Source organism: Agelaius tricolor, unplaced genomic scaffold (genome assembly GCF_023055355.1).
Source record: "Agelaius tricolor isolate 1412-34295 unplaced genomic scaffold, bAgeTri1.0.p SCAF_11, whole genome shotgun sequence".
Classification (NCBI taxonomy): Eukaryota; Metazoa; Chordata; class Aves; order Passeriformes; family Icteridae; genus Agelaius; species Agelaius tricolor.
Window position 1 is genome coordinate 797,648 of NW_027269271.1, and position 20,815 is coordinate 818,462.

The 20,815-nt window shown below is 62.5% G+C and overlaps 1 protein-coding gene across 1 annotated transcript; it reads right to left on the minus strand.

Annotated features, from left to right (window-relative positions):
- Window positions 1-243: 243 nt before the first annotated feature.
- On the minus strand, window positions 244-15,568 carry LOC139594091 (cysteine-rich protein 2). The gene is made up of 8 exons (XM_071435703.1): window positions 15,409-15,568; window positions 5,789-5,883; window positions 3,788-3,845; window positions 3,166-3,306; window positions 2,921-2,989; window positions 2,248-2,342; window positions 1,926-1,983; window positions 244-1,340 (listed from the first exon to the last, which is right to left on the minus strand). The coding sequence occupies exons 1-8, from the start codon at window positions 15,449-15,451 to the stop codon at window positions 1,273-1,275; spliced, it is 627 nt and encodes a 208-aa protein (XP_071291804.1). The 5' UTR covers window positions 15,452-15,568; the 3' UTR covers window positions 244-1,272.
- Between the last annotated feature and the right edge of the window lie 5,247 nt (window positions 15,569-20,815).

The window sequence follows — 20,815 nt, forward strand, 5'->3', positions numbered from 1 at the left end:
AAGGACCCATCCCACCGCACCCCATCCTGTCTGCAGCTGCAGCTTCCTACAAGGCTGTTGTGCTCATAGCACAGGAACAGCTCCTCGGAGGAGCTCGGGCTCCGCTGGAGCTCCTCAGGCCGGCCCCAGGAGGAGCCAGCTGGGATGGGGCAGCAAGGTCCCACCTGGTCATGGCACCCGAGGGATGCTGTGTGGTGTTTGCAGCCTCCCCCACCTCCGCCCGGAGCTGAGCTGCACAGCACATCTCTCAAAACCTTTATTGTCAGCAAATAACAAAAGTCAGCCCTGCAGCCGCGCAGGGAGCCTGCAGAGAGCGGGGTGCTGGCAGACAGGGCTCGCTGCCCCAGCTCCCCCTGCTCTCCTGGGCAGCAGCAGGGCTGGGCGTGCACAGGGGACGGGTGAGAGGGGGCACGTGTCATTCTCCAAAGCAAGGAGCACATTTACAACTGCTTATAAATAAACAACAACGAGAAACATCCAGCTCTGGGAAGCAGGGGGGGTCCTGCTGCCCAGGCCAGCAGCCCAATGCGCTCTGTCCTCCAAAGGTGGGGAGAGGGGAGCCCCCTCCCTCCCCCGGGCCACAGCTGCCAGGTGCCCCCGGCACAGGCTGGGGCTCTGGGGGGATCAGGCTGGGGACACCAACCTAAAGCAGCCCGCAGAGCAGGCTGGGGCACCTGCCCGGGTGCCCCTACAGGGATTCAAAGACAGGGATGTAGGGAGCTGCCAGACCCAACAGTGGAGTGGGCCAGTGGTGGGACCCAGGGGCAGTGAGAGCCAGGGCATGGAGCTGGGAAGGTCCAGGAGAAGGGCAGTGCTGCCAGGTGTCACACATCTCCAGCAGCTGGTGAGGAAGAGGGCTGGGAACCCTCACCCCAGCCCCAAGCACTGAGGGACAGCCTGGAGCACCCTCCCGTGGTGAGAGTCCTGCCACCACCTTCCCCCATCCTCAGCCCTTTGGGTGCCATCCGCCATCCCCTGCCCACGGGGACACCCCCAGAGCTGCCCTGCTGCCTCTCACACTCGGGGGCTGTGGGAGGGCTGGGGAGGGCAGAGTGCATTGGGAACCACCAGAGATACCTTCTACCTTAGCCTTAAAACACTGAAGCTTATATTAGAGACATGATAATAACCAGGGGCAGGGCTGTCCTGCCGGGAGTAGGGACAGCAGAGAGGGCACAGCTCCGTGGGCAGCCTGGTGAGGCTCTGCTCGGGCTGGGAGCAGCAGGTTAGTACAGGAGGGGCACAGAGCGTGCGGCAGGGCGGGGATGCCACCTAGGGCTGGTTCTTCGCCTCAGGGTCTTTGTCGTAGATGTAGCTCCCCACAGCTCCGGTGTTGACACCTGTACGGGGCAAGAAACAGCAGGGTGAGGACAGGGCAGGAAGGTGGCAGGTGTAGGAGTTGCTCTTTGTTGATGGAGTGACAAACCTATCTTTTGTCCCCTTAAAAGGAAAGAAGCCCAGAAGTTTCTCTCCTTGATTAAGTGAAAAGACACTTCATAGGACTTGGGGGACTTCACCTCAAACTTAAGGACACAATTTGGACAGAAGCCAAAAAGTCCCACCTGGGAAATTAACTAGAAAAGGACATGAACAAAGAAACTAAAGGCTTTTGTAAAGTGTTTTACCAGGAGCAAGAACGTCTAGCACCTGGCTTGGTTTTTCTGTTTGTTATTTTACCTTTTATTAAACCTTTTTGTATCCAACACTGCAACAGCAGCCATCCTGATGATTTTTATGCCTCCAAGGGTAGCTGAGCTATCTTGGGTGTATTATAGGCCTCCAAGAGCTTATTAGACCTGGCTCAAGGATGTTACTCTAAGAGGCATGCTCCAGGGAGATGTCCCCTCTGGCTGGTGGCACGAGCATTGACAGGGGCACGTGTGCCTGGTCTGGGTCCCCCCTTGTGCCCCCAGGCTCTCACTCACCCTTTGGCCCGAAGAGGATCCCATAGCAGGGCTTGTGGCAGTAGGGCTGTCCATCGTGCTGTGTGGGGCAGAGAGAAAAACCTGTCACCTGGGCTGGGGGCCAGGGAAAATCCAGTGCCCAGGGCGTGCCCACCTCTTGTGCTCTTCCCCTGCAGACACCCCAACAACCCCAGCACTTCCCCAGGCTGAGGGGGTGCTCCTCCCAGCCCTGCCCTCCTGCAAAGGCAGTGGGTGCCATCAGGGTGGCCTGGGACATCTCAGCCATGCCCTGCTGGCATCCCCAGGTGTGCAGGCCAGGGTTCTGAGGCTGGCACCCCCTTACCTCGGCGTGTCCCCCCGGGGTCAGCGTCTTGCTGCAGCGCTCACAGCGTAGGCAGGGACGGTGCCAGTCCTTCCCCAGAGAAGTCACCTTCTCAGCTGGAGTGGGACAAGGAGAGAGTGTCACACCAGCCCCCTGCAATATGCCAAGGGGGAGCATTCCCCACAGGGATATCACAAAATCCCAGGAGAGCCCTCAGCATCTCCAGCCTCCCACATCCCTCCCACCCCTCTGGTGCCTCACAGGTGACAGGGGATAGCTGAGCACAGCTATTACCACATGGGAGGTGACACAGCAGGGGATACAATGCAGATAAAGCCCTGCACCAGGAGTATATCCAAGAGGACCCATCCCTGAAGGCCCCTCAGGCACATCCCTCTGTACCCACAAACCCCTCTCAGATCCAAACCCCACTCCCAGCCTCTCTGCATGGCCCAGGGTTCCTGCACAGAGCCCATTCCCATGGGGCCATGCCACCCTGTGGGGCCATGTCACCCTGTGGAGCCATGCCATCCTGCGGGGCCATGCCACCCTGCGGGGCCACGCCACCCTGCGGGGCCATGCCACCCTGCAGGGCCATGTCATCCTGTGGGGCCATCCCACCCTGTGGGGCCATGCCATCCTGTGGGGCCATGCCACCCCAAGGCAAGCACGCACTGCCCACTTGTCACCTTACCAAAGTAGACCCTCTTGCCGCAGCGCGGGCACATGTTGGGCTCCCCGGTGAAGGTGGTGACACTGGAGGCTGGAAGAGAAGAGGACATGTGCCTGGGAAGTGGGGGGACATCTCAGCCAGGACACAGCAGGGTGGGGTGGGCCCCACACACAAACCCTGCACTCACACCGTCACCAGGCACGGTGGCTCTGCGCTGGCTGCCCCATGGCAAAGGGCCAGGCTGCCTGTCCTGCCCTGCCCCTCACCTTTGCTGGGTCCCTTGGGAGGTGCAGCGTTCACCTTCCTCTCCTCCACCTTCACGGGGTGCTCGATGGGTCCCGGGGCAGTCTGCCCCTCGATCTGCGGCTTGTCGTAGATGTAGGAGCCGGCCCCGCCGATGTTCACCCCTGCAGAGGGGCACAGAGATCCTGCAGTGACCTGGGAGCCCTCGGGGTCTCCACTGTCCCCCCAGCCCCCTGTCCCTCCTCCCCCAGCCCCGCTGAGCCAGGGGCCACTGCTGCACTTCAGCCCCAGCTTGCTTTCTCCTGACCCAGGCTTCCTCCAGCCACCTCTGGGATAGGAGACTAACTCCACCTTCTGTTTGAATGGGAATTTGGTTTTTTAAATATTAAAAAAAAAAAAAAAAGGCAGCTCTCAGAATAGATTCCTCCCTCCCTCCCTCCCTCCTTCCTTCCCTCCAGCATCTCTTCTCTCCCTCTGCACAAGCAGACAGCTGGCCTGGGACTGCAATTTGCTTGCTCAATGCTCAGCCCATGCTAGGCTGGCTTCTGGGATGTTGCTGGGGCCACCAGTGGGGATGAGGGGACCTGGCCCCTCCTGCAGCCCCAGGCCCAGCACCCCAGGCAGGGGGGACACACAGGGACGTACCTTTGGGGCCAAACAGTGTGGCATAACAGGGCTTGTGGCAGAAGGGCTTCCCATCGTGCTGGGGAGAGAGGGCAGCGTTAGGAGCAGTGACCATGGCTCCCTCAGGAGCACCTTCATCCTCTGCTGTTCAGAGACCACCACGGCCATGCCAGCACCCTAAAATGCACCCAGTTCTGGGTGTGCAGCACCAGCCTAACCTGGCCTGAGCACTCGGGGGCTTCACCTGCATCAAACACTCAGGGGTTTCACCTGCATCAAACACTCGGGGGTTCCACCTGCATCAAGCACTCGGGGGTTTCACCTGCATCAAGCACTTGGGGGTTTCACCTGCATCAAGCACTCAGGGGTTCCACCTGCATCAAGCACTCAGGGGTTTCACCTGCACCAAACACTTGGGGGTTTCACCTGCATCAAGCACTCAGGCTGCTGTGCACAGGTCATGCCCTGGGGCTGGAGCACCAGTGGCCATGGCAGCTTAGCCATGGGCACCTCCATGCCCTGGCCCAGCCACGTGGCACTGGAGCCAGCACAGCATTGCCTCAGCCCCTCAGCATGCTGTGCACAGCCAGGCCACTCTCCATGCTCAGAGCACCGTGGGAGCTCAGCTTCACCGTTCCCTCATCTTGGCCCAAGATCAGAGGCCCCGCACGGGCTCTGGTCCCAGCCCAGCTGCTATCGACCCCGCTATCGTCTGGGGTGATTATCACAGGAAGGCAGGAGGCAGGCGATAAGCCCCAGAACTCCCCGTTTCTCATGGGCCAGCTGGAACCCAGTCCAAGAGAAAAGAAAGAGTGTTTGTGGCTGGAGCAGGGGGCCAGCAGGGCTGCCACACACACTGCCCTGGGTATAAAACCCACTGGAAGCCTGTGCTCAGGCAGAATCCCACCCCATCTTCTGCTTGGCCCCACTCAGCCCTGCTCCTGCCCCATGCTCCTGCCCTCCATCCCTCTGCTGCAAGGCAAGGAGTGCTGCCCATGCAGGGCAGGGTGGCAGCTGAGCAGAGGGGCCGTGCCAAAGCAAGGCATAAATATGAGTGTGCTCGCAGTGTTGCCATGCCAGAGGGGAGGGTAAACATTTAACTGGTCTCCCCGCGACACCTTTCCACCCTGGCCTCCTCAAAAGGAGGGAGAAAAAGCAGGGAAGGGCCAAATCTGCCATCGGCAGAGTCAGTGGGGCTTGGCTGCCATCTCCTATGGGAACAGAATCCAACCTTATATGGAGAAGCAGCAAATCTTCTGGGCTTAACCCGGTCTGGAGCACAGATCCACCTCGCTGGCAGGACAGGCCCCACTTCCCCACGGGCTGTGGGCCACCCACACAGCTGTCCCTGCTGGTGCCCAGCTGTTCTGCCTGCTAGAGCCAAGCTAAGGAGCTGTTGACACTGTGGAATGACAGGTGTTGTGCAAACCCAGGGTGTCACACAGGGACACTGCACAGCAGAAACACAGTGGCTCCTAAGCCCAAGCAGCTGCAGCCAGCAGCATGGCACCTCACACTCCCCAGTGCAGGGCAGTGGCATCACACTCCAGCACAGGCTCCGGGCACAGAGAGCACCAGTGCCGAGCTCTCGTTGCCATGGTAACCCAGGCATTCCCCGTTTTCGGTGTTTTTAACCACAGGTCAGTGCAGGCTCTCAGCACACAAACCTCTCCAAAGCTGTGCGATGCCCAAACAAGTCTGCCCAGCGCATGGAGCTTCAAGTGCTTACTGGGGCATGCCAACCCCCACCACAGCTGCCTGGGAGCCCGGGGTGACAGCAGTGTCACCACACGTGGTGCCAGCACCACTCTGTGGCTCGCCCAGGGCTGTGCACAAGAGCACTCTGAGTTGCAGCAGCAGCGTTTGAAGCCTCAGTGTGCTCTCCTGGGCTTGCATGCTGCAGGGACAGCGCCTCCACATGGCATCAGATATCGGCCCCAGCCCTGGCTTTGGGATTTTCGTCCCGCCAGGCCCCCCCAGTGCCAGCACGGCTCCCACCCTGCCTGCCCTGGCAGCTCTTACCTCGGCGTGCCCACCCGGGGTCAGGGTCTTGTTGCAGCGCTCACACTTCAGGCAGAACTTGTGCCAGTCCTTGCCCAGGGAAGACACCTTCTCAGCTGCAGGGGACACGAGAGAGGGGTGAGCCACTGCCCAGCACCCGCCGAGGCCCCGGGGGAAGCCAGGCCTGGGAACCAGGGGGGCTGCACCCCAGAGGGGCTGCACTCGCTCAAGGGGGCCTGCTCACCCTGTGCACTCAGCCACGCTGCAGGGAACAGGAGCCACGGTGCTGCAGCCCCCAGAGCCCCTGCAGCCCTGTGGGATGTGGGCACAACCCCGGGTCTCTGACCCCTCACAGCATGACACCAGCTATGAAGAACATTAACCCTGTCCCAGCACCAGCTCTTAAGAAGAACATTAACCCTGTCCCAGCTGGAAGCAGGACACCCCCCAGCTGCTGTCTCACAGCCACGCTTTCCCACACGCCAGTCCAGCAACGGTAGCGTTTTCTTCCCTGCTCCCCTGGCTATTTTTACCCGCCACGCTACCCGGAATGACTTCACTCCCATTCAAATATTTGGCGTTTCCATGCCCACCCCGCCCCTGCAGTCACACTCCCCCCACGCACAGCCAGCCTCTCCCCGGGCTGGGAGCCTCAGGCGCAGCTCCAGAGATGCTCCCAGGAGGAGGGGATGGCAGATGGCCTTCACTGTCACCCAGGATGGACATGTGGCCTGGAAAACACCTGCCCCTTGCCCCCAGCCCGGGAACAGGCACGATGTGTGGATGAGCACACAGCCGCCGTCCTTGCACGGCCACAAACCTGCAGAGCAACTGGCTGCCAGCACTGAAAACAGTGACAAAGCACCAGTGGGCAAATTCAGGCAAGGCAAACGCTTTGAGACTGGTTGTATGAATACAAACACAATCCTTCCATCTGGCCCTGAGCTGTAGGTGTCCAGGAGCACCCTGGGAGGCAGCACAGGCTGCCAATGCTCCTCTTGCATCCCCAGCCTTGCACCATCCCCTCTCCCTCCCAGCTCCTGGGCGGCCACGGGCTGCCTTGTGCCCCCCACGAATTCCTGCTGGCCCTCCCTCTGCCCTGCACATGTGCAGAGACAGCTGGAAAACAGTGTGAGCCCGTTAAAGCCACCGTAAAACTAAATCAAGAGAGCCAAATAAAATATTTAACAAGCAAATAAAAGTGCAACCAGAGCTGGCTGCACTCCACGAGAAGACCTCCTCCGCGATGTTGGGTTTCCCCCCAGGACCTCAGCAAATGTCACCTGTTTGCATCCAGTTGAGACGGCGGTCAAGAGCTCCCCAAAGGGCAGGTCCTGGCTTCTAGAGCCACCCTCCTCCCAAGGCAAACAGCTGCATCCGGGGCACGTCACAGGGCCAAGATAAGCCGAAACAATGCCATCATCACCCAAAAATTCCATCTCAGTGCAAAGCCAGGGTGGGAGGGAGGGGCAGTGTGACAGAGCAGAGCCACAGCCATTGCACCAGGGTGCACAGGAGACTCCTGAGAGCACCCCAAGCAAGCACACAAGAGATGGACTCTGGGGACTCACATCGGTTGGAAGAAACTCCAAATCCACCTCCTGCTGATGACACACAGGCTGTAGAACCAAACCCAGGCAGGAGCAGACAGCAGGGCCAAGGGATGCCCCACCAGGTTTCCCCCCAGGGAAATGCTGGGCCTGCCTGCCCAGCATTTCCAGGGCTATTCCCTGCTGGCTCCAAGCCCAGGGGCTCGGGAGGGCCCGTGTCTCCCTAGCCCCTCACAGAAGGCAGCACACGAGGAAGGGACCAGGGCCAGAGCTGCCCTCCTTTTCCTCTGCAGCCCTCATCTGGGAGCAGAGAACCAGCTGCAGGGTGAACAGCCCAGGGATTCCCCAAAACCAGGGGAATATGGAGGTCCCAGCACCCCACTGCCGTGGGGGCACTGCAGGAGCCCTGCATCCTCCCAGCCCTCCAGCAGGAAGGTTCCTCCCCGGGTGACCAGGGCAGGAAACCAAGCGTGATGGGCTGAAAGCCGAGCCAGGGGCTCGGGGCCAAGGAGCCGCTGGGCTGTGTCACGGTGGATGCACACACAGCCAGGCCGGGCTGTGCTCCCCCTGCCCCGACCCAGCGCCGCCACGGGTACAAAGCAAGGAGGAAGCTCCCGGCGGATGTTTTCCAGAGGCCATGGCAATTATAGCTGGCCACAGCCCCCACCAGCTCCTTCCTGCTCCCGCGATACAAAATGCTCCCCCAATGACCCCCCCCCCCCACCCCAAGAAAAAACAACAACAAAAAAAAACCACATTCAGCAGATGGAAATCCTGGCTCCTCCCTGCCAGATGCACCCCCCTGCCGATGCTTCCCTGAGGCACGCAGAGCCAGAGGGATCCCAGCGGGGCACGGGCAGGAGGGACGGGAGAGCACCCGGAGCACCCCGGGCACAGGGACAGCCCGGGAACCACGGGGGCTGCCCTCGCCTCCAGATGGAAATGATGGAAATGCCGCCCAGGGGCCGCTCGGGCATCCTCTGGCTGCAAACAAGGATTCCCGGGGGATGCATCCGGGACCGGCACAGCCGGGATGGCTTTCCAGAAGGCATTGTTTGCACCGAGCAGAGGAAGCAGCTTGGAGCCGCTCCGGCCCATTTCCAGGGCAGCAGCCTGCGGCCACACCATCCCATAAATCACCGCGGAGGGAAGGGACCAGCGCCCAGATTTCCTGTCACTCGGCCACAGCTGCTCCGCTGTTGCATCAGCTCCAGAGGAAAAGGCTCTGGCCACATCCGCCTGCTGCCGGGGCAGCCCCTCAGAGCCGCCCGGGCGGGCAGTGCGGGCCGTGCCCAGCTCCGAGCAGGGAGCAGGGGACGATGGCACGGGGCACACGTGTCACTGCAGCCAGCCTCTGCCACCCATGGCCGTGCTGATCCCCCTGCTCTCCCAGCACATCCTGCTCTGGCCTCCGAATCCCCCCTGCACACTCAGCCCTGCAGCTGCCAGCTCTAAACCAGCTGGGCAGCAGCCCTGGAAGGGCAGGGGTGAGGATGCTTGACTGCAGGAATTTGGCCTCTACCACATGTGTGTGGCTCGGGGGGTTTGCCAGCCCTGCGTGGGTAGGCACGGGATGCCCATGGATGGGTGGGCACAGGGTGCCCAGAGGAAACAGCCCGAGGAGAGGTGGAGGCACAGCCGGGGACACGTCTGGCTGCAGGACGCAAAGGCTGTGGGGTGGGTTTGCTCCGTGCAGGCTGTGGGGTGGGTTTGCTCCGTGCAGGCTGTAGGGTGGGTTTGCTCTGTGCAGGCTGTGGGGTGGGTTTGCTCCGTGCAGGCTGTGGGGTGGGTTTGCTCCGTGCAGGCTGTGGGGTGGGTTTGCTCCGTGCAGGCTGTGGGGTGGGTTTGCTCCGTGCAGGCTGTGGGGTGGGTTTGCTCCGTGCAGGCTGTGGGGTGGGTTTGCTCCGTGCAGGCTGTGGGGTGGGTTTGCTCCGTGCAGGCTGTGGGGTGGGTTTGCTCCGTGCAGGCTGTAGGGTGGGTTTGCTCCGTGCAGGCTGTGGGGTGGGTTTGCTCTGTGCAGGCTGTAGGGTGGGTTTGCTCTGTGCAGGCTGTGGGGTGGGTTTGCTCTGTGCAGGCTGTAGGGTGGGTTTGCTCTGTGCAGGCTGTAGGGTGGGTTTGCTCTGTGCAGGCTGTGGGGTGGGTTTGCTCTGTGCAGGCTGTGGGGTGGGTTTGCTCCGTGCAGGGGATGCACCCACGCTGCGAGGGACGGCAGGAGCAGGCAAGCAGCCGAGGGGGCTGTCAAGGCACACTGATCCCATGGCTCCACAGCAGCCCCGCCCCACAGACAACGCGGCTCAGCCTTTAATTACCCGCCGTGCCCAGACAAAGCAGCTGGCACAGGCCAGAGGTGGGTGCATCTTCTCAGGGTGGGAAGGGAGCATCCCTCCTCCCAGTTTCTGTGCCGCCGGCCGCATGGAGCCGGCCCCAGGCCCTCGCACAGGTATTTCCACAGCCTGACGTCAGTGCTGCTCCCAGGCGGAGCCTTATTCAGCGAAAGGAACCACAACTGCAGCTGCATCTCTGCAAGGGCTGGGCTGTGCCCCATCCATCCACCACAGCCCTGGCAGGGCACGGGGGAGGGCTGACAAAGCCCAGTCTGGCAGTAAGGATGCCAAATCCCCACAGGGATCCAGAGACAGGCATCCCTGTCAGAGAGGGATGCTGTCAGACTGACTGTAGATTCACTTCAGAGCAGTTGCAGACACAAAGGAATGGAGAAAGAAAAGTGCAAGGAAAGGAGCCTGGTAAATGGCTGGAAACAAAGCCGAGAGCCATGAGCCAGCAGCCTCATCCCTTCCCCAGTTCCTCACTACGTGGCCAGGAGATGGAAAAGGTGGAAGGACAGGTTGAGGATTTCCTGCCCTTGCCATGCCAGGCCATATCCCAGGCACGCTGCCCTGCCCAGTGTCTGCAGTGCCCTCCCATGCCCCAGCCCATCCCAGCCCTGGCACAGCTCCTCTCCCCCATCCACAGCCGGTGCTGACGCTCACACCGCACCCTGATTTGTGGCCAAACATATATATTTAGCTTCCCTGCAGCAAGGCAAGGCAAGGCAGCCCTCCAGCTCTCTGGGCTCCCTCCAAGTGTGCAACAAAGCCAGCTCAGTACGGCCTTGCTGCAGAGCACAGCCAGGGGGAACAGGGAATATCCCAGGGGGGATCCCACTTCCAGCCAAGGGGAGAGACAAGGGCTTGAGCCCCCGTGTAGCTGAGCCACTTGGGTGCAAGGGAAGGTTGTTTGATTTCCACCCCAGCCTTGGTGCTCAGCACTGCTCCCGTCCCCTGCTGCTCCCTGCCTCTCCTCTGCCACAGCCTCACCTACTGCAGGCAATTCCCTGGCCAGGAGGAATCTCCTGCTCTGGTTTGCAGGGCAGCCTCCAGCAAGTCCCCCACCATTTTCCATAGGGCTTCATCAAGCAGCATCTGAATGAGATGTGTGTGAGGTTGGGCAGCCTGGCTGTGTCTGTGCTGGGGGAGGATCAGCAATGTTTCCAGCCAGGCACTGGGTTCAGCCAGGGCTGAGCCCAAGGAATCAGCTGCTTTCCATGGCAGCCCTGCATGTGAGGCATGGCAGGCAGGACCCCAGGGAGGGCAGGGGATGCAGCCCACACTGCCGAGGGACACCACCACAACAATCAGAGGCCCACCTGCAGCCCTGCCCTCACCCAGCACACAGGCAGGGCAGAGCAGGCAGTGAGAGCCGGGCACAGGCAGGCACACACCAAACACTCCCTGGGTAGCTGCTGGCTCAGAGCACACTGTTCCTTCTTTCTGCACTCTGAGATGTCATCTCTGGCAGGCAGTGCCGGGAGAATAAGACAGTTTCCTGGCCCGTTTCAGCAAGAGCAGGATTCTGGGACACGCTGGAGCAGCCAAGCTTGTCAAAGCACCCCTCCTGCCCCATGGCTCCTCACCTCCCCACCCTGCTGGGCCCCCACAGCTCCAAGCAGGGTTCAGCCCAGGGCTGAGGATGCTCAGGGGCTACAGCACTGGAGCTCCCCACCAGCAAGTGCACAGCAGGACGGTGGGACAGCTCTCCCCATCTTCATGCCAGGACCCATCTCCCACCATCACCTCCCTGGTAGCACCAGGGCCCTTGGCAGGAGCAATGGGCACCACCACAACCAGGAGTGGCAGCATGGCTCATGCTCCAGGCTCTGTGTTTGATTGCAACACTGGTGTGACAGATTTTCCATTACTCCTTGCTTGGGTGTTCCTGCTCCACCTTTCCCTGCCTTTCCTTTCCAGTCCCATCACCTCACCTCTCCCCATCCCTGTGCTCCTGCCAGGGAGGGAGGGTGGATGGGAACATGGGGCTCTCTGTCTGCCTAGAAGCTGGGACACGGCTGCAGGACTCCATAACCCAGACACCAACCCAGACCAGCCCTGGGTTGCACAGGGCCGCCCTCAGCACCCACAGCCCTGGGGCAGCACCACTCCCACTGCTGGCACTGCCAGCACCACCCTGCCAGGAGCCCCAGCAAAGCCCAGGACACAAGAGCAAGAGGACCCAGTCCTCACACTGCCCCGTTCCACACTCCCACAGACCATTTTCTGTAGCCCGTGCTTTTTTCCTGAGGGAAAAACTAATGCTAATCAGCCTGTTCTTCAGCTTCCCACAGAGGCATCCCTCCCATGGGCAGGGCTCTGCGCGGGGAGCAGGGAAGTGGAGCATCCTTAGTTACCACTCTGCACGGTGCCCTGACGCTCCCAGGCCCGGGAGGAGGCAGTTCCCGAGGGGCCCATCCCGCTCCGTGCTGCAGGGCAGTGCCCCCACGGCCTGGAGAGCCGCTTCCTTTGTTAGGGACGGCTGGAATGGGAATCCAGCCCTCCTGCCGCTCCTGCCCCACCGTCTCCCTGCCCGGAGCCAAGCACAGCGGTTACTCATTAATTGCAGAGTGGCTTCTGCAGCTTGAATTTCGCCGGGCGGCCCCGGCGGTGCCGTGCTCGGCAGGGAGAGCACCCCGGACCTGGCTGCACCCCGTGTGCCCCCGGGGTGCCCCGGCACCTGCTGTGGGCCCCTGGCAGCACGCTGGGCTCGAGCCTTCCTCATTTCCCAGCTGGATGTGTCCGTGTCCTCAGCGCCCCTCTGGAATCCCACCGCCAAACCAGCGCTGGAGAGCAGCTTTAAGCCTGGGGGCTACTGAGTGACTCCCACCTGCTTTGGCGATGCCCCTTTCGGAACCAACAGAGCAGCAGCAGCCTCCCCTCAGCCTCACAGCCCCCAGCCCGGGCAGCGAGCGCCCCAAGAGCCGCCCGCAGCCGGAGCCGCCGCACGTGTGCTTGCAGCATCCCTGGGGCTTGTGCCTGCCCCGTGCTCGGGACGGGAAAACAGGAAACCCCCTGCTGCCTCAATCCCCTGCTGCTCTGGGAAGAAAGGATGGGAGGCGGACAGACTTGGCCAGGGCTCCCGGTGACCCTGCAAAACTCATTTAAGGCTTAGCAATGCGAAAGGGAGCTGGGGAAATGTGTGGCTGTTTGGCTGCAGGAGACTCTGGTTCCCCCGGAGCTTCCTGGCAGCAGTGAGAGCCCGAAGCCAGCCCCGAGCCCAGCGCTGCCACCTGCCCGCGGGGACGGGACCGGAATGGCCCCGCTCCCCGGCTGCTCCTGACTCTCAAACATTCACTGCATCCAGCCAGCCTCCCAAATCAGGAAAGTTAGCCCCAGCCGTTCCTGGAAACAATGTCACAGACCTCCTTTCAAAAAAAAAAAAAAATTAAAAAAGGGAAAAAAGCCAAAAAACTATTTTTATATTTCCCCGTGCTTTTTAAAGGAAAAAAGCTCATTCTGTAGCTCAGGAAACGCCCACATCCTCCTGACTGCGCAGGGAGGAGCCCATTGGATTTTTCCAGGGAGCATGAAGCAACAGGCATGCTGGAAATGAGTTTTCCATGGGTACCCGGGAGTGCGGGCGCTGGGAGCCGCTCGGCTGCGCGGGGCCGGGACGGGAGCCGGCGGCGTCTCTCACACATGACCGGGGCTGCAATCCCAGGCATTCGGGCAGCCCGAGCTGCCAGCGCTCATTCAGCACGGCCAGGGAGGCTCCCGAACAAGCGGGGCTTTATGAATCACCTCCCCGCTAAGCTTCGGGCCGGCCCAGGAATTCAGGAGCGACACCAAAGCCCGGACGCGGAGCTCCCATCGCCTTCCCAGCGGAGCACGCCCGGGATCCGCACCCCGGAAAGACGGCTCAGGATTTGCATGGAGCTTCCATGCATTGAATAAACGGACTCAGGTTTATTCTTCCAGAGCCTGGGCGGTTCCTCAAGGGAAACCCGAGGTTCCTCAGCTCTAAGCACAGAGAAGTTTTTTGCTCCCGTTTCAGCTCAGCGCTACCTCCTCTCCCCAGGTCTCCCTCGGGGGCAGCATTCCCTGCGGGAAGGTGTGGGATGGGGGCTGGCACTGCCCCGCTGCCAGGCACCTGCCTCCAGGGCAGGGAGCAGCAGAGCCCGGGACAGGGACCACGGCACCCACAGAAACCCTCGGGGGAGAGCAGCTGGGGCAGGGGGTACAGCCTTGTTCCCCCCCAGACCACATCCTCAGGAGACCCACATGTGCCCCAGGACATGGGAGGAAAAAGAGCAGGGACACTGCTGGGGGCTGGTGCTTCTCCTCCTGGCACAGCCTGGCCTCCTCCTCGGGTCCCTGAGCCCAGCCCCGACCCCCCTACGCAGGGCAGGCTCATCCCTGGAGCCAGAGGAGCAACTCTGCTCCCGGGTCAGTGCCCAGCTGGCTGGGGAGGCACTATTTTTTGCTTAAAAAGGAAAAGATTCATACAAAGAAAGACATCCAAGGGGCCAAGCCCTTCCCACCCACACACAAATAGGTTTATTTAAAGGAGGAAGACAGCAAATTCCTATTTCCCTGTGTTTACTTGGAGATGGCCGGAAAAGAATGAAAGCACCGATGCCTCCAATGCTCAAACATCATTTGGTATTTCTCCACCAAACAAACACACTGAGGCAACAGGGGCTGGACCCCGGAGCATGGGGGGAGATGGGTAGGGAGGGCTGTAGGGAGGCAGCGCCAGCTGCACCCCGCGGTCAGCTCGGGCTGGAGTCCTGGATCCATCCCCAGGGCCACCCCGAGCTCACGGTGCAGGCCCGAGGGTGCTCACCCAGGGCAGAGTCCCCGCCGGAGGCTCCGGGCTGGGGCAGCTCCTCGGGGGCACCAAGGCCGGGGATGGGATCCGCCGCTGCCCCAGCCTCGCTGCGAGCCGGGCGGCGGCGCTCAGCCCGCGCTGCCTGACCGGACACACGCCAGCCCCGCTTCCCAGAGATCCCGACCGGCCACAACCCCAGGCAGGGCCCTCGGAGACCTGCAGGGACTCGCTGCTGCCCTAACCCAGCCCAGGCGTGCTGAGATGGACCTCCGAGCCCAGGAGCTGCCTTTGAAAAAGTCCCGTAGAAACCCCAAACCCTTCGTTAGCTCGCCCAGCTGGGAACAGCCCGCTGGGGGCTGGCTGCGCGGCGAGACAGGGAGGGGTGAAGGGCACACCTGGGGCCAGGTTCGCAGGGAATCAAAGAAACCGGCCGCGAGGAGGTTTTGTTTGCACCTGCCACTGCTAACTTCCCCGCCCCAAGAGATCCTCCGGATCACGGGAGCCCCATCCCGGTACCGGCCGGGTCGGGTGGGCTGGGTCCCCCTGACCCAAGGCAGCAGCACCTGGGGACAGGAGCCAGCCCCTCTCAGCACCCCAGGTGCGGGCACACAGCCCAGCCCGGGCTCCTCACCGCCTGCTCCCCCCTCAGCACAGCAAGGCCGGGATCATCCAGACCCTCTGTGCCCCTGCCCCAGGGCCGGCGGGCAGCAGCCTCAGCACGGCCGGGATGCGGAGCGGAGGGGCCGCGGCCGCCCCGGGGGGAGAAGGAGCCGCCGCCGGGCCGGTCCCGGGTGAGCCCCGCGGGGAGCGCGGCGGAGCGGACACCGGGGCGGTACATCCCAGTGGGGCAAAGGGGGATGCACCGGGGCTCGGGGGAGGGGAAGGCAGCGATGAGCGCCGGCTCTGGGCTGGGGGAGCGGTCTGAGGTCCCGGGGATGCGTCTCGGGGCGGGGAAGGGGATGCGGGGCCGGGCCCCGGGGATGCGCTCACCGAAGTACACGGTCTTGTCGCACTTGGGGCACTTGGATGCCATGGCGGGAGAGCGGAGCCGAGCCGAGCCGAGCCGTGCTGTGCCGAGCCGTGCTGTGATGTGCCGCGCCGTGCGCCCCGCTCCGCCCGGCCCCCGCCCACCGCCGCCCGGGGGGAGCCGGGGCGGGGCTGCCCGCCGAGCGACGCCGGGCTCGGTACGGCTCGGCACGGCCCGGCTCCAGCCCAGCGCAGCAGGTGCCCGGCCCCGGCGGCGGAGAGAACACCCCCTGCCCTGTCTCCCATCCCCAAAGGCTAAAATCGGGACACGAGTGCTCCCGACTTCCCTTGCTTGGGAAAAAAACCTCCATAATAAACAGGTTGTAGTTGAGCGACGCGACTTGTGGGGTTTTACCAGCTCCAAAGGCACCGGCCGGGAGCCTTCCCGGCTGAGTCCGGGACATGAGTGGGGGGTGGCGGTCACGGCCAGCGGCCGCAGAGGGGCTCGGGCATCTCCCACCGCCCGCGGGAGCGCGCAGCCCGTCCCCGCCCCAGCCCCGCTCGCTGCCCGGCTCCAGCGCCCGCATCCCCCGGCTCCCGGCGCCATTCCTCTCTGTTGCCATGGAAACTCCCATCTCGAAAACCCCTCCGGCTGCGAAGGGATGCTCAGGGAGCCGTGAAGCCGGGGCGAGGATACCCGAGGAGCCAGGATGCCGTGGCGAGACAGGGGAGCCCCTCTGTGCCCGGATGGTGCCCCGCGGCGGGACTGCGGTGGGCGCAGGGCAGGGGTGACAGGGCTGGTGACAGAGGTGGTGACAGGGGCGCAGGGCCCGCGGCCGGGGAGCTGCCGTGTTGGTAAACAGGACATCTGCCGCGCCGCCAGCGCAGCCCTGCATTATTCATCAGCGGCAGCCTGGCTCTGCTCCGCCGCCATTGTCACAGAATTCCATTCCCTGCCGGCAGCTGCTGCAGCTGCCAAGCTCCCGCCCGGCCCCGGCGCAGCCTTGGGAAGGGAACCCGGGCTCCGGGACGGGACACGGTGACCCTGCCGGCAGCACGGGGCCCGGGGGTGCCCGACAGCGGTTCCTCCACAGCCCCTGCACCCCGCGGCCCTGGAAGGCCCAGGCACCCCTGTCACTCCTTGGCCAGCTGCTGTCACAACAATGCGTGGCTTTGTGGCCGCGGGGTCCCTGCGGGGCAGGTGGCAGCGTTGCCCCCACGGCCCCCGGGAGGGGCTCAGCCCTGCGTCCCCCACTGCGGAGCCAGGGTGTCCCAGCCCGGGCCTGCAGCCACCGGGGAGGGCAGGAGCTGGGGTTTCGTGGAGCTTCTGATTTCCAGAAGAGTGGCTGCCCGCTCCAGAACAGTCCCAGAGCACTCCTGGGGTCCCTCTGTGTGCCCGGGGTGGCTGCAGCCCTAAAGCACCCCAGGGCAGCGGGCAGAGCCACCACAGCATCCCTGTGCCTGCAGCAGGTCATTCACTAAAGGGACAGCCTGAAAAGGGTCTCCTGTCTAAATCCTCCCCACTGTGAGGCGGCCTCAGCTGGTGTTCCAGCCCTGGGGGCTGAGGGGTGCAAGAGGAGGAGGAAGAAGGCTGCATTCACCCTGTGGCCTGGGTGGGGGGGGCCCAGGAGAAAGCCTGGGCACTGCCACGCTGCAGAACCAGCACCCAGAAGGTGCCGGCCAAGGGCTTTTCACACATAGAGGCTGGGGGGAATTAAGACAAATCACCTAAAGGTGTGAATCCCTGCCTGCAAATGCGCTAAATCCCAAGCGGATATGCTGGTCAGGAGCAAAGTGGCTTTAGCTGGTCGTGTCTTAATCTCCCCCGATTTAGGCTGGGCATGCTCCTGCACGGAGGGCAGGGATGTGACAGGTGACTCGGGTGCCACAGGCGGAGCCAGCAGGGATGGCCGAGCTGCTGTGGGGACAGCACGGCCAGTGCCAGGGGGGACAGCCCGCTGCCGAGGGGACACAGGGTGCTGGCAGGGGGGTGGTGGCACGTGAGGGACACCCCCGACCCTGCTGTGCCTCTCCCCGGAGAGCACATTAATAATTTTCACCAAAGGATGCATTTTCCGTCAGAAACTGGAGGGGCCCATCCCTGCCCGAGGGCTGAGCTGGAGTTTCCCTGGCAGCGGGTGACAAAGGCGCCTTTCAGCGGCCAGGGGAGGTCTCTGGCACGGGCCGTGCCCCCTGCAGCAGTGCCCGGGGGTGTCCCAGCCGAGGGGGCCGTGTCCCCAGTGGCGGGAGGTGACCCATTTTCTTGCGGCCCTCGGGATTTCCTCAGCTGCGGAGGGCAGCAGCCTCCGGCCTGGGGCGGCCTCACCGCCCCGGGGCACTGCCCGTGCCCTGCCCGTGCCCCAGTCCCCGCTCCGGGGCTGTGCGGGGCCTTTCCCCCGCCATAAAGCCGGGCTTTAACCCGGCCACTTCCCTCAGTGCTGCGGGGAACGGAGCAGGAGCCGCATCCCTGCAGCATCCCCTCCTCGGCCGCAGTGAGTCCGAAGCAGGCCCATCCTAAAGCCCATCCTAAAGCCCATCCTAAAGCTGCTCCTGCAGCCCTGTCCCGGCAGCAGCGGCTCCGCAGGGCCCGGCAGGGGCTGCGGGACACGGGGGGGCTTTGCCTTTGGGCTGGCCCTGGAACAGGGATCGCCTCCACCGGGAGCCCCCAAAAGGTGCGAGGCTGGGACCCCTGCCCAGGGCAGGGCAAGCAGAGAGCTTTGTGCAGAGATTAAGGGAAAGTGAGGAATAAATAAGGAATAACTCCCTCCAGACTGCCTCTCCTTTGGCTCACCTCTCTCCCCCTCCCCGCGCCGACTCCCCTCAGCTCTTTTTTCTTCATTCAGATACAAATACCACAAAAACTCATGGACCAGACAGAGCTGCTCCTAAGGGGAGTTGGAAAGCCTTCCTCTGCTCTCATGTTTTCTGGCACCTAGGACCCCTTGGATTTGTTACAGGGCAAGAAGAGGTTGGGGGGGGGGGGGGCAGAAATAAAAGAGGTTATGGGAAAATCCCCTGCTGCTGGCTTGGTGTGCCCAAAGATCAGTGATCCCTGTGTGGCCTGCAGAGCCTTGGCTGGTGCACCATGTGCAGCCACAGGCCCAGGGCCCTCTGTCCCTCGTGACAAGGTCACCCCAGGGTGACACACTTCTCCTTTTTCCACCCCTGGAACTCCCATGTCCCAGACACAGCCCACAGCCAGGGCTGGTGGTTAAGAATGGCTGCTGCCCATGGCCATCCCAGCTGTAACAGTTCTGCCTCAGATCCTTGTGGTAGGCAGGAGTTTCATGGAAAAAGTGGTTGCGCTTCCCTTCATGGGCTTCCCTTCATGGGCTGGGAGCAGTTCCCTGTGATGGGATGCAACAGAAAGAGCCTTTCACAAAACCTGGCAACACACTTTTTTTCTTATTTCATTTATTCTCCACAGCCCTCCTGGATGTGCAGTGCCTGCCAGCGTGGATCTGACTGTCCTACACAGCGAGCAGGGCAGCCCCCTGCCTGCAACAGGGGACATCTGTCCCCCAAAACGAGGATCCCGGGGTGAGGAGGCAGCCAGGGGACAGCCCCACGCCCGCCGGGCACCCAGCCCTGCTGCCCAAGGGTCAGTGCACAGCTCTGGAGGGAGCACGGGGGCTTAGGAAGGATTAGCAGGAGCCTAAGGGAAGATGGAGGAGCTGAGGACGGGCGTGCCGAGGGCTGGCAGGAGCTGGGGCCCGTCAGGCAGCACATGCCACTGCCCAGGGCCCGGCACGTCAGCGCCAGGCCGCGGCCCCTGCAGCTCCAACCCTCCACTCCTCGCTCCTCTCCTTTAAAAGGCATCCGAGCTCCTGCCCTTATCAGGCAGGGCCGATAGCGCTGTCACGCCTGCGATAAACAGGTTTACAGATTGTGTCCTTGCCACCTGGAATGGATGTCCCCATTGTCCCTGTGACCACTTCCCGGGCCGGGGGATCCCAGCGCGCTGCACACTAGGGCCGAGGCTGCAGAGCTCGGTGTGAGCCCCTGGGGCAGATGTGACCCCTCCGAGGCTGCAGAGCTTGGTGTGAGCCCCTGGGGCAGGAGCGATCCCTCCGAGGGTGCAGAGCTTGGTGTAAGCCCCTGGGGCAGGAGCGATCCCTCCGAGGGTGCAGAGCTCGGTGTGAGCCCCAGGGGCAGGAGGGATCCCTCCGTGCAGTGGGATCAGCCAACCAAAGGCAGGAGAGCAGCTGCAGAGAGCTGAGCACAGCCCTCAAACCCCATCAGAGCCACGGTGGGACTGCAGAGAGCAGCCAGGGGTGGCCACTGCAGAGCCTGCACCGGTGGCTCTCCCCCAGGTTTTCCAGGGAAAGAAAGGGTGTCCCAAGGAACGGGCTGTACTCAGACCCAGGCTGCAGTGGCAAAGTTCAGCTCAGGGCAATTGGCCATTAAGCCCTGGCAGAGCCACAGCCCCCCCGGACGTGCTGTGGGCAGAGGTCGGGCTGGCCATGGCGCAATGTGGCTCTGAGGGCTGGCACAGCAGCAGGAGCAGTGCTGTGCCCAGGGGCTGCCCAGCTTTCATGTGTCTGTGCCCCACATGCACCTCCAGGACACTCTCAGTGAGCCCCTGGGGTAGGGAAGGGACTGGACACACATAATCCAGCACCTCACAAGTGCTGCAATATCCCCACAGCACCATCTTCTCCTTCTCCATCAGCATCACCCACCCACCCACCAGGATGCATTTGGCCTTGGCTCCCCCCAGACATTCTGGGCATTTTCCTGGGATGCAGGGAAACCCAGCTTGGCTCCTCATCCACAGGATCCACACGTTCACCTCCCTCCTGTCCTGCCTGGGGGCAGCCAGAGCACAGGCAGGGGGAACAAACTCGCTCCTGCTCAGATGGAAAATCTCTGAATGAGCACAATTTGGCTGAAACCCTCTAGCCAGAACCTGTAAATCTGCTCCCCGTGACGCTGCCAGCATCCCACAGAGCACTGGATCCAGGTGGAGAGTCCCCTTGCAGGAGGGAAGGGAGGAAGCTGTCTGCAAAAAGATGCTGAATTTATGTTATTCATTCTCATTCCAGGAATGTGGTGAATGAACTTGCAAAGCCCAGGGCAGGAATCAAGTGTGCTTCAACCCTGACCTGCCCTGACTTTCTTCCAGGCTGAAGAAGAGGTGGAGACAAGCCCCAGCCCCACAACCCATCTGAATTTACTGTGCGTCTTTGCTTGAGGCAGCTTTCCTCCTCCTGCTCGGGTGAAACGTGATTGTCAGAGACTGAGTCTGCCACCAGGTTTTGAAGCTGCTCAAGCAGGGCAAAACCCTTCTGCCAGTCCCCAGGCAGGGAAGTGAGGGCAGGAGGGACAGGGGGACGTGGGCCACCCCAGCCTCCTGCCTTGGGAAGGGCATAAACACCACCCACACTCCAGACATGTTCATGTTCTGGGGATCACAGCAGATCCCATCACT